This window comes from Pteropus alecto, unplaced genomic scaffold (assembly GCF_000325575.1).
Source record: "Pteropus alecto unplaced genomic scaffold, ASM32557v1 scaffold63, whole genome shotgun sequence".
NCBI lineage: Eukaryota > Metazoa > Chordata > Mammalia > Chiroptera > Pteropodidae > Pteropus > Pteropus alecto.
In genome coordinates this window covers 3,931,286-3,947,157 of record NW_006434897.1, presented here as the reverse complement: position 1 = coordinate 3,947,157, position 15,872 = coordinate 3,931,286, and the positions used below count along the sequence as shown (strand labels likewise).

At 32.6% G+C, this 15,872-nt stretch overlaps 1 protein-coding gene across 2 annotated transcripts in view; it reads right to left on the bottom strand.

Annotated features, from left to right (window-relative positions):
- Positions 1-15,872, bottom strand: part of GRID2 (glutamate ionotropic receptor delta type subunit 2) — a 1,244,993-nt gene that overhangs the window by 992,300 nt on the left and 236,821 nt on the right. For both annotated transcript variants that reach the window (XM_006910734.1, XM_006910735.1), the window contains exon 2: positions 15,550-15,705. In XM_006910734.1, coding sequence (XP_006910796.1) covers positions 15,550-15,705 — 156 coding nt within the window. The remainder of the gene's footprint in view (positions 1-15,549; positions 15,706-15,872) is intronic.

The following is a 15,872-nucleotide window of genomic DNA, read 5'->3' as shown; positions in this document are numbered from 1 at the left end:
CTCCCCAAAATGTTACAAACTGAATGGTTATGTCCTTCCAAAATATCAGTGTTATGGCACTAAACTCCCAGTGTGGCTGCATTATGAGATGGGGCATCTTGGGAAGTAATTAACATTAAATGAGGACATAGGAGTGGAGCCCTGATCCTAAAGGTTCAGTGCCTATATAGAGGAAGAGACACCAGAAAACTTGCTCGGTCTCTCTCCCCTCACACACACACAAAGAGGTCCTGTGAGCACACAGCAAGAAAGCAGCTATCTGCTATCCGAGGGTTGAGCTCTCAACAGACACCAACACTGCTGACACCTTGATCTTAGTACCCAGAACTGTGAGAATATAAATTTATGTTGGTTAAGCCACCCAGTGTGTGGTGTTTTGTTATGGCAGCCTGAGCAGACAAAGACACAAAATGAAAAAATGGAAACAATCCAAAGTCCCTCAGTTTTTGAATGGAAAAACCAAATGTGACATATCTGTACAATGGAACATTATTTGTCATTAGAAGAAACATATTCTTGATACATGCTACAACATGGATGGACATTAAAAAAAAAACATTCTAAATGAAAAATGCCAGGGACAAACTACATATTATCTAATTTCATTTATATGAAATGCTCAGAAGAGGTAAATCTATAGAAACAGAATCGTGGTTGGTGTGGGGAGGAGTGGTGTTGTAGGAATGGGGATTGATTGACAGCAAATAGGCACGACAGATTTTGTTGGTGGTGGAAATGTTCTAAAACATGATTTTGGTGATGGTTCCAAAACTCTGTAAGTTTACTACTAATAACTGGATGGTATATTTAAAATAGATAGATTTTATAGTATGTAAATTATACCTCAATACAGCAGTGAGGGTAAGAGGGGAAGAAGATGGGGAGTAGGTAGTGCAAGCAGCAGCAAAAAGAAGTCAACCACCACTATGATAGGAAGAAACAGAAGCGAGTACCTCGGTCGTCAGAATTGGATAGTGTCACTAGGGCAGCAATAGCAGTGGAAATCTGTTTCATATAGAGAGATGGTTAGAGAAGCATGTTATAATTATTATAAGGTTTAACCTACTGGAACAATGACAACCCAAATAGGGTAGGCTTTCAATGAGATAGAGGTAGATTTCTCTCACATATAGCAGTCTACCCAGGGCGGCTCTACTTTTCCTGGAAGCCAGGCTCCATCTTGTTGCCTTTAAATCTTCTACTGGGTTGTTTTTATTTGTGTGGTCAAAGCTGGGTCACAGTCATATCAATATTCCAACTCACGGAGGGGCAGGGGAAGTGTTAATCTAAGGCAAGTAGCTTGTCTTCAAGTTGGAAGTGACTTGTATCTTGCCCATGTTTCCATCACATCCCATTGGTCTTCTGTATAACCATAGGAAAACTAGGTAAGGCAGTCTTATTGGGGTGAGGATGGGGGCGGGGCGGCATAGACTCGGCTAAAACAGTGCTACTATGGAAGAAGCTATTTTGAACAGTTCAGCACAGTGAGTGAGAGTTTATTCAAATTATGGCAACAGGTAATAGTGATAATCCACAAAAATGCTGATATAAAAGAGAATAAGTTTAAGTAATAGCAAGTACACTGACTCTCTCAAGCCTGAAGATGGGTTTTTACACACAATGAGAAAGACAGTTTGGAAACAGGTGACTGGACATCAATTTAAGGGCTAAGTTCAAATAAAGGTCTTTGAGTTACAAAACAAATTTGCAAAAACAAGGCAAGGCCTGAAAATGTGACTGCAGGTACTAGCCAGATAATTTGCAGGTACTCACTTTCACAAAAGAAATCGGGTATTAATTTGGTCCTGAGAAGACAGAAAAATCTGAGTTACTAACTATTATGAGAATTTGTTGCATACTCTGCCTTACTCAATATCCACATCACTTGCTCTCTTTCATCTTACAGGTCTCTGCTCAAAGCCATCTTATCAGGAAGCTCTTTTCCTGACTACTCTATTTAAAATGACACCTCACCGTCATCATCTGTATCCCTTCATTTTTAATTTTTCATACCAACTCTTCAATCTGAAATCACATGTATGTTGAATATATACATATGAATTGTATATTGTTTCCTAAACTAGAATATACCTTCCAAGAGAGCAGGATATTTGTTTTTTCACTGCTATACCATGAGTTCCCAGAATAACTCCTGAGTCATTCTAGACACTCAATGAATATTTGTAGAATTAATTCAGTGAATGAAAATAGGTTAGCAAAATAGCAAGGTTGGCAAGAATGCTGAGATGATACTAAATTACCTCAAATGGACTGTTATATTTGGTACCAAATATTTGAGTCACACTGAAATGCAGGGGACAAACAAGTACTTCTAGTTGTGGGTGAAGGAAGGAAAGCAGAACCATACACATTCTTTGAAATCCCACAATACTTCATCTTTACTACTATTGAAGACTTTACAATTTATTGTACTTTGTATCATGATTATTTCTATCTATGATAATGATATTTACATCTGTTATTTGCCAAACATAAGATTCTTGAAGGTAGAAACCACATCGACGAACCTTGGTATCTCTTTCAGTACTTATTATAGCATTTTGCAAATTATAAGCACTCAATAACATTTATTTAGTTGAAAAAATAAATGAATCAATAATTAATGAACAGTGGATGCCAATTTTTACAGATTGTAGGGCTTTTTTTTTTTCAGATAAATAAGCCTCATTGGCCACCTATGATAATCAGAACAATAAAAATGCTTTTAAGTTAAAACATTAACTACTTTACTTAAAAGGCGGGAAAAGATAGTAATCACAGACTATGCATAAAAAAGAACTGTAATACATGATATCATTATTTTTTATCTACTTCCATCCAACTCAGTGAGGAAACAATCCATGTTCACATGTAAAAAAGCATAGTGTCATGACACTGCGTTACAGCACATAGTGCTAAACATGTAGTAAAAATTCTTTGACAGCATTAGTTAATGCAAAACACTTTTTATATTCTAAAACTTGAGTTCTTATCTCTTTCTTTAATGTGGAAAGCAATTACTTCGCTGTCGATATGGAATAATTATTTTTAAAATATCACTTGCTCTTAATACACAGTGGAGGCATTGTGCCTTTGAAGTAGCATCTTTGAGCTCAGATCGTTTTCAATACCTTTGCTGCATTTTGAAAGAAATTCTAAGACTTTGCTATATAAAGGTTGATGTCTTAATTAATGTCATTATTAGTGTTTAATTTTACTTGCTGAATCATGATTTTTTTCCCAGGCTTTCACTATTCTACCACTGGTTTTGGAAAGAGGTGACCTTGAAGCCGGGGACAGGATAAAGACATTGACAGAGAAGTTACCATTTCTATCTTTGTGGCTTGATATTTCCATTCCCAGTCCATCCCTACCCCACATCACATTTTTCAGTCACAAAGATGTAATTTTGGACATGCCTGCTTATTTGATTAGATCGCTCCTCCTTTCAGAGCAAAAAGCGTGTCTTAACTTTTTTCCACCTTTGTGTTGTCTTTACTTTCTCCCTCAACTCAACACCCTAGCAGTAAATCATCTCTTTTTTTTTTTTTTTTTTTTACTGAAGTTTGTATTTTGTACTTCCTTCGTGGAACTACTGCCTAGTAATTGTGTTATCTATACACATAAATTTAACCTTCATTAGTAGTTTAAAGCTCCTTGAAGATGCAGAGTACCCTTAAGTTACCTCTATATTCTTCACTAATTCTACCTCACTGTCTTGTAGTGGGATGCTGAATAATACTGGATGAAGGAAGGAATAAAAGCTTTCATAATGCCAGTCATGCTTTTGTGGATCGTTCCTGCTTTTCTTCCTGCTCTGATACCTGCTGTTTGACTATTTGCTGCTCATTAGTATCTATTAAGCCATGGGTCTGATAAATAAAAAGATAAAATGCAAAACAGTTCCTTTTGTAAGATATTAGTTTCTCCTTCTTATTACTCTTTGTAAGTTACTAGATAACAAAAAATATTGGCTATGCAATTGATGCAACAAAGTGTTGGGTTTTTTTTTTTTACCCAGCATCTTAATAAGAAGTCTAATTCTCACAATAAAGCATTCCTATAAATAATGATATAAATGAAATTTATAGGAAAAATTTTCACCACAGAAAGTGAAATAAAATATTCAAGAATTTGTGAACATCTGATTCATCAATTTTGTTAAAGGATTTTCAACAAGAGACAAATAAATGGAATATTAGTTTTTATAAAGATCTTTCCATTGTCATATTATTTTAAGACAATCATGTACCCTGAATGAGCAGTCATTCAACTCTGCTGTGGGGTGGTCATTTGTAAACCAGTCCTATTTCTGGTTGGACCTAGTGCCTTTCTGAAGGGCAACTCAAGATTTCTAACATCAAGTCAGCCTTTGATGCACTGTGAAAATACCTAGGCATGAAGATTTTAGCTTGTATAAAACAGAAGTTAAAGGTCTGTATGAGGCATTCTTTTTAAATTTTGTAATCTGATGCATGCATTAAGTCTGAATAATACATTTCAACAGATAACAACATTTCCTGATTTGATTGGACAAGTCATCAAATCAGTAAGATTAGCTAAGATGTGCTTTTCCAATAGGCAATAATATGTAGTGGTTAATAATGATATCAGTTAAAATCGCAATAGGGAACAATGACACACTCAAAATAAGATAATTTGAAAATGGTTTCTTTTTCAAAAGAGTAAATTACACAGGTGTGGGTGGGTTGGAGCAGAAAAATGAAGGAAAGTACAAGAATTCAAAGCTAGTAACAGTGAGGTGATAACCAGCTCTAGCCCAAAGGATTGACAGGAGAGGAATGAATGAGTCTCTGAAGGAGAAAGTGACGTGCAGCAGGTTCTTTTAGAGGAGCATGACTGTTGTTGAAGGTACACATTCATCCCAAGGTGATCTCACACAGGAGACAGAAAATAAATACTTTAAACTCATTTTCTTCCCCCTGATATACATGCCTAGGACTCCTGATTAACAAACTTAAATAGAAAACAGTGTTCTAGGCACTGTTCTAAAAGTTTCAGATGAGACAAGTTACCTAACTTAGCCTTACCTGTTTCCTCATTTGTAAAATGCTAATAAGAACAGTAATCTTATAACCTATAAGGCAGTATAAAGATCAGGTGAAGAAAATGAAGCACATTTAACAGTTCATGGGCTATAACAAGTTATTAATAAATAAATGGAACTTCTCATTATTTGGCTTTTCAAATGAGGCTCTTTTGTCAGAGTGTACAGCAAATATAAAAGCCAAAAATGATGTTTCTTTCCTAATTTTAGAGATTACTATATCTCTGTGCGTTACTCTTACTAAATGAAAGACAAAGAAAATTGAATAAAATTCTTTCTTTGATTTGTTTCATTTCATTTATTTTTCCTGAGAACACATACATGAAAAGCTCAAATGTTTCCATAACTATATTCAAAATTAGAGTTACAGAGAGGTGAATTTCAAATCCAAAAAGGATCCAAGGATGACATCCCCATATCCCAAATATGAGACCTGCAGAACTACCAGACTTTCCTTTGGAACATATTCCATTCATATTCCATTTCCAAAGGAAAACAATGAAGCAGATTTGGGTAACAAATGCATAAGTAATAGTGTTATCCAGAAAGTAATGACTTTGATGATGGAAATAAATATATGTAAAGTAACAGAATAAAAACGTGAATATTCTAAAATAATCTAATCTCTCAAACACAGCAAACCCATGCTTCCAAATGGTTTTCTCACATGCAATAGCCTGGAATGCTATTTCCTTTTACCTTTGCATGACTGGCTAATTTGCAAGCTCAAATCTTGGCTTAAATGTTACTTTTGTCTATCCTCCATAATCACTCTATCAAAAATAGGCTCATGGTTTTAAATCACAGACACACACCCCATCTGTTATTTTCTATCATAGTACTGTTTACTTTCCTTTATATCACTCTTCTCTGATAAAAAATATAATTACTTGAGTGTTTAGCTCTTTTACTCCTACTAGACTATAAAGTTTTGAGGTGCTTGAGTTAAATTTGTCTCATTTATCTGTATAAACTAATATAGTATATAGTCAATTAATTAAAAGAATTCTTACAAATAAGTGAACAATTGTGATGTTAATTTCTGAAATAATAATGAACTGTTCTTGGTGATTCATAGTTCTCTACCAATTGTTCTACCCTTTCCATATTTAAGCTTTAAGCGATTCCAAGAAAAGGAAGTATAAACTAATGATTCATTCTTTGCTCTCATGAAGCCCTGGTATGAATTTTAGATAATGAATGATGTTAGTATGACAACAAACCTACCCTGTTCCATTTTAAGAGACATAGTAAACAGGGGTTTAAAATTATCCTATGAAAAGCATGAATCAATATTGGAAGGATGACCAAAAGAGGACTAAAGGACCAGTTTAAGTCTCATTACTTTGTCCCCAAGTTTATTTTAAAAGGACTTAGGTTAAAAATATATATACATATACACACACACACATATATATAGTGCATATAGCATATATACATAGCTTATATACATATGGTTTATAAAATATAGATATCATTTAATATACACATATGTATATGTATAGATATGCCTATATGTGTGTATATATATATAGTGAGTTAATATAGAGATAAATGTCCTTTAACTGGACAAAAGCACTTAAGAATTTGAATCAGAATTAAAAGATGAAATCACTAACTCTAAACAATAAAGATTACTGACAAATAAATATAACAATAAGAACAGGATTTAGGAGTAGGTAAGAGTGTGGTGGATGTGTCAGTTTCTTAGCCTTTGACCAGTAAGAATATGTCTTTTTTTTTTATCCTCTCCTTACTTTCTAACACTAGAGCCATCCACATCTTGATTGATTTTTATAATATGAGTAGGCACATAGGACCATCTCAAAGCACCGTTTAATTTTATACAAGTAAAAATTCAAAAGTAAAGAACAAAAATATTATTAAATATTCTAAGTCATTCTATTCAGAAATATTCTCTGTACTAGGATTGTTTCTGACTTTGATTTATTTATATAAGCGTTTTCCCCCAAAAGAATTACATTCCGAGAAAACATTTCTTTTATACTTTGAAATGTATTTCCTATATATAATAATATATAATAGACATACTGAGCCTGTTCTATGTTTTCTATGTTTTAAGTCTTTTCTGTGTTTGAAAATATAGCTTAAAGAATAACCTTAGCCAATCTTACTATTGTATTATAGTAGTCATTCAAGGACCAAAATGCAAATATGTCTTGAAATAAGGCATGAATTCCACAGAAAATAACATGATAGCATGTGCTATTGAAGAAATACAGTACTGGAAAGTCAAAGAAACCAACAATCAAGTTTTTAGAGTTACTATATGCCCATGTATAGTTGGAATAAAAATGTGCAGAAAATAGAAAGATAACCTTTTAAACAATCATGTCAGAAATAAACTCAAAATACCAGCGATAATGCATCTCTCAAAGCATAAACCTTTCCTTGAATTTATTTATATATCCAACCTTCAAATATATCGCTCTTCTACAACATTATGCCTCTCTGCAACTGAATTCCATTTAGTTATGACTCAGTGCCTTATTTACTTCACTGATTGTATTAAGCCTACACAAATCATCAGAAAGCTTTAATTTGGTCTCCATGGGCTTTCTTGACTTCCCAGAAATAATAACTAGGTATTTTAAATCCTCCCAACCCTAAGTACACATGTTGCAACATCACTACTATTTGCCAAATAAATTACAGTGCAAATATAACTCTCATTTCCCTGTGCTGACTAGCAGAACTAGCCCAGGAAGAGAGGGAAAAAAAAGTAGAAACATTTAATTTCAATAATATTTTTTACAACCCCAGCATTCAAGATCTTGATAAAAAAGAGACAGTTGGGCAATAAATGACACGGATTAGGCAGAAAATAAGCTTAGTATTATCAGTGGTATCCATGAGAACCAGCAATACATGTGGTAGAGAATGTTTGGGATGGTAAGGTCAGAGGAAGATAGAAACTTACCCATGGACACATGCAATGGTGCTAAATCATTATGTTCTCCGCTATAATTAAAATGTATTTAGATTACTAGAGAAACTCACAAACCATAATTTTCGCTTGATTTAATCATCACATAATGATCACATAATCATAGTAATCCTGTGGAGAATGTATTCCCATTTTATACATGAAGAAACTGAAGCACAGAGACATTAGGTGTGTTCAAGGTCCTACAGATAATAAGAGATGGAGTAGAATTCATATAAAGGCAGATTTATCTAATTCCAAGTCCATTGCATTTAATTTCCTTTTTTTTCCCACCCCAAGTAGGATAAATGGCATCAAATTTAGACATATATTGAACCAAATTCAAAATCCCGAGTGTATACAGCACAATAGGAAGAGTCAAGGATTAAAAAGGGGATGAATGAGGAATTAAAATAGAGCATTATAATTGAGGGCAAAAAGGAGAGGAACACATATAGGTCATGACCTAACACAACAATAGATAGAGGTCAAGCTAACCAGGTAAGATTACAGGGCAGCCAATGAAGAGCACAGCACAGTGCAGAGTAATTAGCTCAAGGCTGAATGCTTACTGGCACCCAAAAAGTACTTGCTGATTCATTCTCTTTTTTCCCAAAATATACAATTTCCCATTGCACATTGGATTTGTGTATGCTCCTTTTAAAAGTGTTTCAGTGATAATTCTTTTGAAAATTACAAGATAATTCAACCAAATGTTGCATGAGTACTAAAAGACTACATATACTATGATTCCTATGAACCTAAAAACAATTGCCAAGGTCATGCAAAAATAGGTGTTAAATGTTAATAATAAGTCAAGTTATTTTTTTTTCTCAAATTAAGGAAGTAGACTGGATCATTTGAGACTTGGATATCAATAACAGTGATAATAGTTTAAAATTTCTGAATATAGTAAAGTTATTTTTGGTTTGTCAACATGAACTTACACTATTTTTATAACTACATAATGGACTCTCATTACAATGCAGGGCACAGGTAAGTGTGGTTTTTAATCTAATAAACCATATATATTCACAGTCACTTTAAGACATAGAGGTGATTCTTTTACAAAGTCAGTATCATAAAAGACCGATTAAAATCGGAATTATGTTGCCATAATAATACATTCTGTCTATAGAGATAGAAAGAAAATAGAAGTGGTTTGCTTTTATTATGAGAAAAATATTTGATAGAACGAAAGAACACTTAAGCAACAACAAAAGAATAAATCTTTCCCTCCATTAAACACAGCTTTATAGAAAGCTGCTAAAAATTCTTCTAAATAAAACAAGATTCAGAGCAGTACATATTGCTAAAATATATATTTTATGAGGCAACTTACACAACAGTACATGACTGCAGACAGTGAGGTAAAAGGCCTCAAAGAAGAAAAGCTATAAAATTATGATATAAAGGTCTATAAACATCTGAATTTCAATCTATTCATAGTATTAGAGACCTGTTACTTTAACAGTGTGGCATTGAATGAGATCAAGGAAAGGCTTACAATACAGGAGTACAACAATAAATCACAGAAAAAAAATTAAGCTATGCAATATGTATTTTCATTAACATTATGTTAAAAGATAAAGTCATGAATTTCTTTAAGAAAAAATTCCCTCTTTTCTGAAAAGTAAATATTTTAAAAAGCTATAACATATTCCTTTTACTATTAACAATTAAAAGTCTAAGTTATAGGTAGAAGGCGATGGCATAATGTTTTTTCATGCTCTAAAAATCCTCAAACCCTCCTCAAGTACATGTTTAAGCTTTCTGCAGTCAGGCACTGTGTCCTCTATTTCTTTTGTTATCTCCTATTGTAACTGGCACAATCTTGAAACAGTACTAGTCATTTTATAAGTACTTGGATAGACTGATTTGACTGAGTATTCCTAAAATTAGATTCCAAATTTATCTTATTTCAATTCTTCTTGATGGGCAATTCTTCGATGGGAAGGGGTAGTATAAGATGTTTAAAAGAAAGCATAAAGTTGTCTCTAACAGATATAGAATTCTTCATACTTTATACCTACATTGATGATGGGTACTGAAGATCACACAATAGATTCTGATTCCAGACTTTAAAGGCCCATCCTCAGAATGTGGCAAGTAGGGAGGAAAAGTGACCTAGGACTTGGCAGGGGATTACTGGGAAAATGACCAAGCTAAATATCCCAGACTCCTGAAGGAAAGCAGATGGTCCAGACAGCCACGGTATGGATGTCTAGTATCCCCCAAGATGTGTGAGTGCTTGGAGATGACTGGTCACCTGCATCACTTATTCCTTCCACCTCCTTCACACATTTAATTGGGTACGAGTTACACAGAGCATTGGACCTAGAGACTGGGATGCATAGCATGAAACCAGCCTTGATGTGAGAAAGGAAGGAGGAATGAAAAACTGATTAAACAAACGAATGAAAGAGTAATATTACAACTACATGAAGTTCAGGGGTTTTTTTATTGGCCCCTGGAGCTACCAACTCTCAAAGGTTGGTTTATTGTCAGGCAATTCAGAAAATAAACTGGAATTGGAGCTACACAAATTGGTCCAGGAAAACAGGCTAATGAGGCATACACACTTAAGACCTATCCTAGAAAAGTTACAGAATCTAATCTAAGCATTTTGGAATTAGCAGACTTTTTATCACAGTAAAAATATCCTAATAAATCAGAGAGGAATATAAATTATGAGATTAAGCCCTAGAATAAAGCATCAAATAGTGGGGCCACATAAATCATTCTTTTACATCCCCTTTGAACCAGACTACTTAAATTTAGCCTTTGGCATGAGAAATATTCACAATGAATGGTGATGTGTTTTGGAGAAGTGCTTTTCTTCTAGTTAGATTTCCTTATACTCTTTTTGGCTATATTACTCTCCTATTATCCTTTTTACACACATTATGTAATTTTTGTGTCTTTTATATATCACTCTAAAGAAACGAGACTGACTTTATAAACCATAAAAGAAAGCAGTCTCATTGTTTACACTTACGATAATTTTATTTGGAAGATATATGAGGCAAATCCAACAGAAATTATCACAATGTTAAAGTGAGATGTTTACTTTTTTACATTGATTTGGGAGCAATCAATATTCATGTTGTGGTAGGCAAAGGAGAAAGCTGAAGATGGACTAGGCTGAAACTTGGAAAATGAGCAATCTTAACTATGGCTGCTTTTTTATATTAAATACAGTTTTTATAACTATTTTGTTTATAATGGGTTGCAATCTAGCAGAAAGAACAATAATGATAGTTAAATGCCTGTTTCTTTCAAACAGGATCATTTGTGACTCTACAGTACGATTTTGCCCTTACATTCTTCTCACTATGTATTTCATTTTTAGGTGTTTTTATAAGAACAAATATTTCGAAATGTTTTAATTGAATCTTGCCATTCAATGGCAACACATGGTGTTTTACATCCTTCCTGAAACATCTGGTGAGTGCAAAAATTATACATGGATTCATATTTTTGCCTCACATTCCTATGTGACCATTTTTATAAATGCACTCCCCCTACTCTCCCTGACCTTGTTTTCTTATAAATTCTTACCTTTCATGGTCTATAGTGGTGTTGGTCTCAGCTAAGAGCTAACAATATAAACAACTGCTATTGCTTTCAGTAGAGACAGCAGTGTCTTTCACACTGGACATTTGTGCATCTATGTTATATCCAGTACACAGATGTCACAGAGCATACAATATACAAGAGAGGAATAAGAAGAGAAACTCAGCAACAGCTGCTTTGGTTTGATCAACAGAACCTACAAAAGTCCCTTTCTGGATTCTGGTGATGGTAAAGTTCTAAATCTGGAAATGTGTTCTGAAGAGTTATGAAATATCTCATCCATAGAGATGAAACTGACCTTAAAAATACATCATTTATGTTCAGATTTCTTCATTATTTATAGTAAGGAAAACCAAGGATAAAAGAACAAGAGTGATTTATACAATGCAACTGGTATTAATCAACTAGATAAGAATTTTCCTACTCTTTCATGCGATCTAAAATCTATGAACATAAAAAGAATCAAAACATATAAATCCATTATAATTTTCCATTCCCTGTGGTATTTAATGAAGTCCTAGATTACATGTGTGCTTTCTCCATATGTACGGCTAGCAGATACAGCAAGAAAAATATTAGACCAGTAGTCTGAGATCTTGGTTTAGTTCTTTCTCTCCTCTACACTTTCAGTGTGTAGGAAAATTACTTAACTACTCTGGTCTTAATTACTTCATCTGTATAGTAAAAACATTCAACTAGGTTTATATAATTTTCCGCTTCTATGATTCTCTAGGTTTTCAAAAATATCCCACATGATATATTTTTTACATATATCATCTTAAAGGAGAAAGCTTTATCCCAGCTACGAAGTAACCTACCAAAAAAAAATCTCCTTATGTTAAGGTATGATGATTCTTTGCCCTTAATAAGCATCCCACAATTCAACAGACAAAAGATATATACTGGCTTATCAACAAATATATTCAAAAAAAAAGAAAAAATAATTATGAAAATAGGTAGTTTATTTCAAGGTTACTTTTATGAAAACAGAAATTTTTTTCTACTGATCACTTATCTACAAGTGCTGAGATTAATATTACAGGACAATGATAAAAATGATTAAATACTGTAATTATCTCCAGAGAACAGAATATTGATTCTGTGTTATAACCAATATATCATCTTTCAGAAACTCACCTCAAAATAATTATTTATTATTTAAAGTAATTATTACTGTGTAAAAATTTACTGAAACCTAAGCTACAAAAGAACATTTTAATAGTACCATTATGCTTTATTATTGTTTATGGGTTAGACTGTTTATCTTTAAATACTTCTCTCTTATTAAGTGTCAACAAAGAAAGATAAGGTAACCAAAATTTTAAATTTCTAAAAAATACTGTCTCTTAAATGTGTCTGGTGGGAGGAAGTTCTAACAATAAAATAAATTGAGGATTTCAGATTATTAGATTTCATTTATCTATATGTTAATCAATGTATTATCATTTGTTATCACCAAATATCTACATGCAAGCTTGGTGATATTTGTTCAGGATCAGACTTTCAAATTCAAACAAACAACAACAACAATAACAAAAACAGAGAGAGAACTCAAAACCATGAATATTTTAGAAGTTCATCAGGAGTGCTAATGTGTAAACAATCAGTAAAAATTATATCATTGAATCTTTCGCCCTGCTTTGGAACTTGAAAAAAAAACAAGCTGATTTAAGACCTTCTTTACTATAGATTTTAAGGGTTTTACAGCAAAGATGTGATCATAGAAAAATTGGCAATTTTTGATGGCACGATTGGGGTTTCCTCCTAAATTACTTCCTCAAGATATTTAAGAAAATACTCCTGAATTCCTTCAAGTTCTCTTTCAGTTGAATATTTTCTCCTTATTATTTTAAACCAGTCAATTACAAAAGGAGCTCTAGAAAGAAATATTTTTACTTCTAAAATTAATGAAGATATTTCTTGTTATTGAATAGAGTAACAATTGAGCTCCAGAGCTTCATTACCTAGAGCAGACCATCAAAATAACTGATCCAGAGCATCCTGTTTGTATCAGAAACCATAAGGCAAACTGTGAAGCTCTTTCCTATTTCTCGACAAACATGTAGTGGTCTCTGTCTCAGAAACAAATCTTATTTCCTTTCTCAATTGGCTTTCAGTGCCACAAATTCTTTTAATTCACAATCTTTCTTTTGAGAGATATTTTTGTTTCCAGAATTTAGCTGGCAACAGAATGCTTATAGAAAGCAATATGTAAAGAGATTAATTGTGGTATTTTAAAAATTGTCTTTGCTTTTCAAAGTGTAGTCTCTAAAAAAGGTGTGAGGAACATATTTATTCAGACTCTGTAATTCCCTTTTACCCATTGTGTTGTCTTCATTTCTTTATATCCACACACTTTGAAAGTGAATTTTTAAAAGGCATGGTTATTTTAGCATGTCCTCTAAGCTAATTTATAATCATTAATCTGTAGTTAATCAGAAGATAGTCACAAAAATAAATTGGTCCTCATTTTTTTCCTGCTTTCATTCCAGTCATTAAAACTAAGGGTTGAAAAACAAATATCATAAAGATTTATTTAAAGTGAATAGCACATTCTTTCAAGAACATATATTCTTTTATATTATTGGGTATTCTCCTCAAATTCGACTTTATGATTTTACATACTGCTTCTTTAATTCTGATATTAATTTTAACAGCTTTTAAATATTTCTATAGAAAATTTATCAACATATCCATTATTTAAAGTCCTAGGTTCCTAGGATAATTCTGATTTCAAAATGTAAATAAGTGGATGTTTACATTAATCTGACTTTTTAAAATTGATGTTTACTAATTAAAAATTAAAATTCCATCATATTATAAACAGTCTATTATTTGCAAAACCAGCTTTTACTTAAATCACTTCTGTTCATTTCATTAAAACAATACTTTTTCACTCCATCCAATTAATAAGAAGGAAAATCTATTAGATCACTAATTATTCTAACCATTCTCTCACTGATGAAAGTAAACATAAATAAGTTGCAACAGTAACCAATGCTATTGATCAAAAAACATTTTCTAATAAAGGTTACCTATATAACATGCAGATACAACATTAGATGAAAAGGACACTTTTAGATAAACATTTATGTTTATTCTCCTTATCCCTTCATTATTTGTCTTTAAAAAGTTTCTTGCCAAACTTTAGTACATATATCTTGTGTAAGTATCTTTAGTCTAAATACATTACCACAAAAAAAAGAAATATAACATACACTAGCATCAAAAAGCTTCATGAATGACTGTTTTGCCAAACAGCTAAATATTTTATTAGCATAACAGCATGAAAAATATAATTCTATTAGTCAAGATCTTTCAATCAAAATCTTCATTCATACAAATGATCATTCCAGTATAATAAAAATAATTTGTATTTTTATGACTTTGTACCTATGAAAAAAATTAATTCACTCTAAGTATACAGTGAGAATGGAGAAAAGTGCTTTAGTATTTGGCACACTGTAGAGCGTAAAAAATGTCTAGCCTAGGTCAGTATATTAGGATCCCAGCACAATACTTGATTTATATGTAGTATCTAAAAGTATGTACTACATACATTTGTCATGAATACATCTGAAATGTCATCACGAGTTCTAACAACATCAAGGTGGCAGTTATCTCTAAGAAGTCGAAAGTAAAAATTCAAATAGAAAGTTCTAATTTTGGAAATGTTTCATTTACGTCAAAATCATAAAATTATGTAAAGTTTTAGTGTAAATATTTAAATTCCTTTCATATTACATTTTGATTAAAACAATAACTTTCCACACTCTGCCCTCAGAAGTGGAATAATAGTATCAACATTTACCAAAAACACTCTTAGGAAAAGCAATGCCGCAAAGATGCAAAAAATGATATCCGTGTTTAATGGCTCTTTACAAATCTAATTTCAATGCCATTTAAATTGAAAGAAAAAAAAAAAAACAATAAAAAGTGGACTGCTGATGAACCTTACCTTCTTGAACTGCTTGAAAAGGGTTGTTGCCATCAACAAATGTCACCGAAAATGTGATTTTCTCAGTCTGTAAGATCTCCTCATTCTGGTTGAGGTCGCCAACTGCTGTGCGAAACACCTCATCATCCTTTTTGGCAGATTCATCAAAAATTGCTCCTAGAAAGAAGTAACCATTGCCATTAAACAATAACATAAATATTGTGTCATGCCCACTGGAAATATGCCAAAGAGACTTATGTATTTGAAAAATGTATACTTTCACTTAAAGTGTGCACTTTATTTATTATTGAAACACATTGTACTGGAAGCGGTGATAGCTCAGC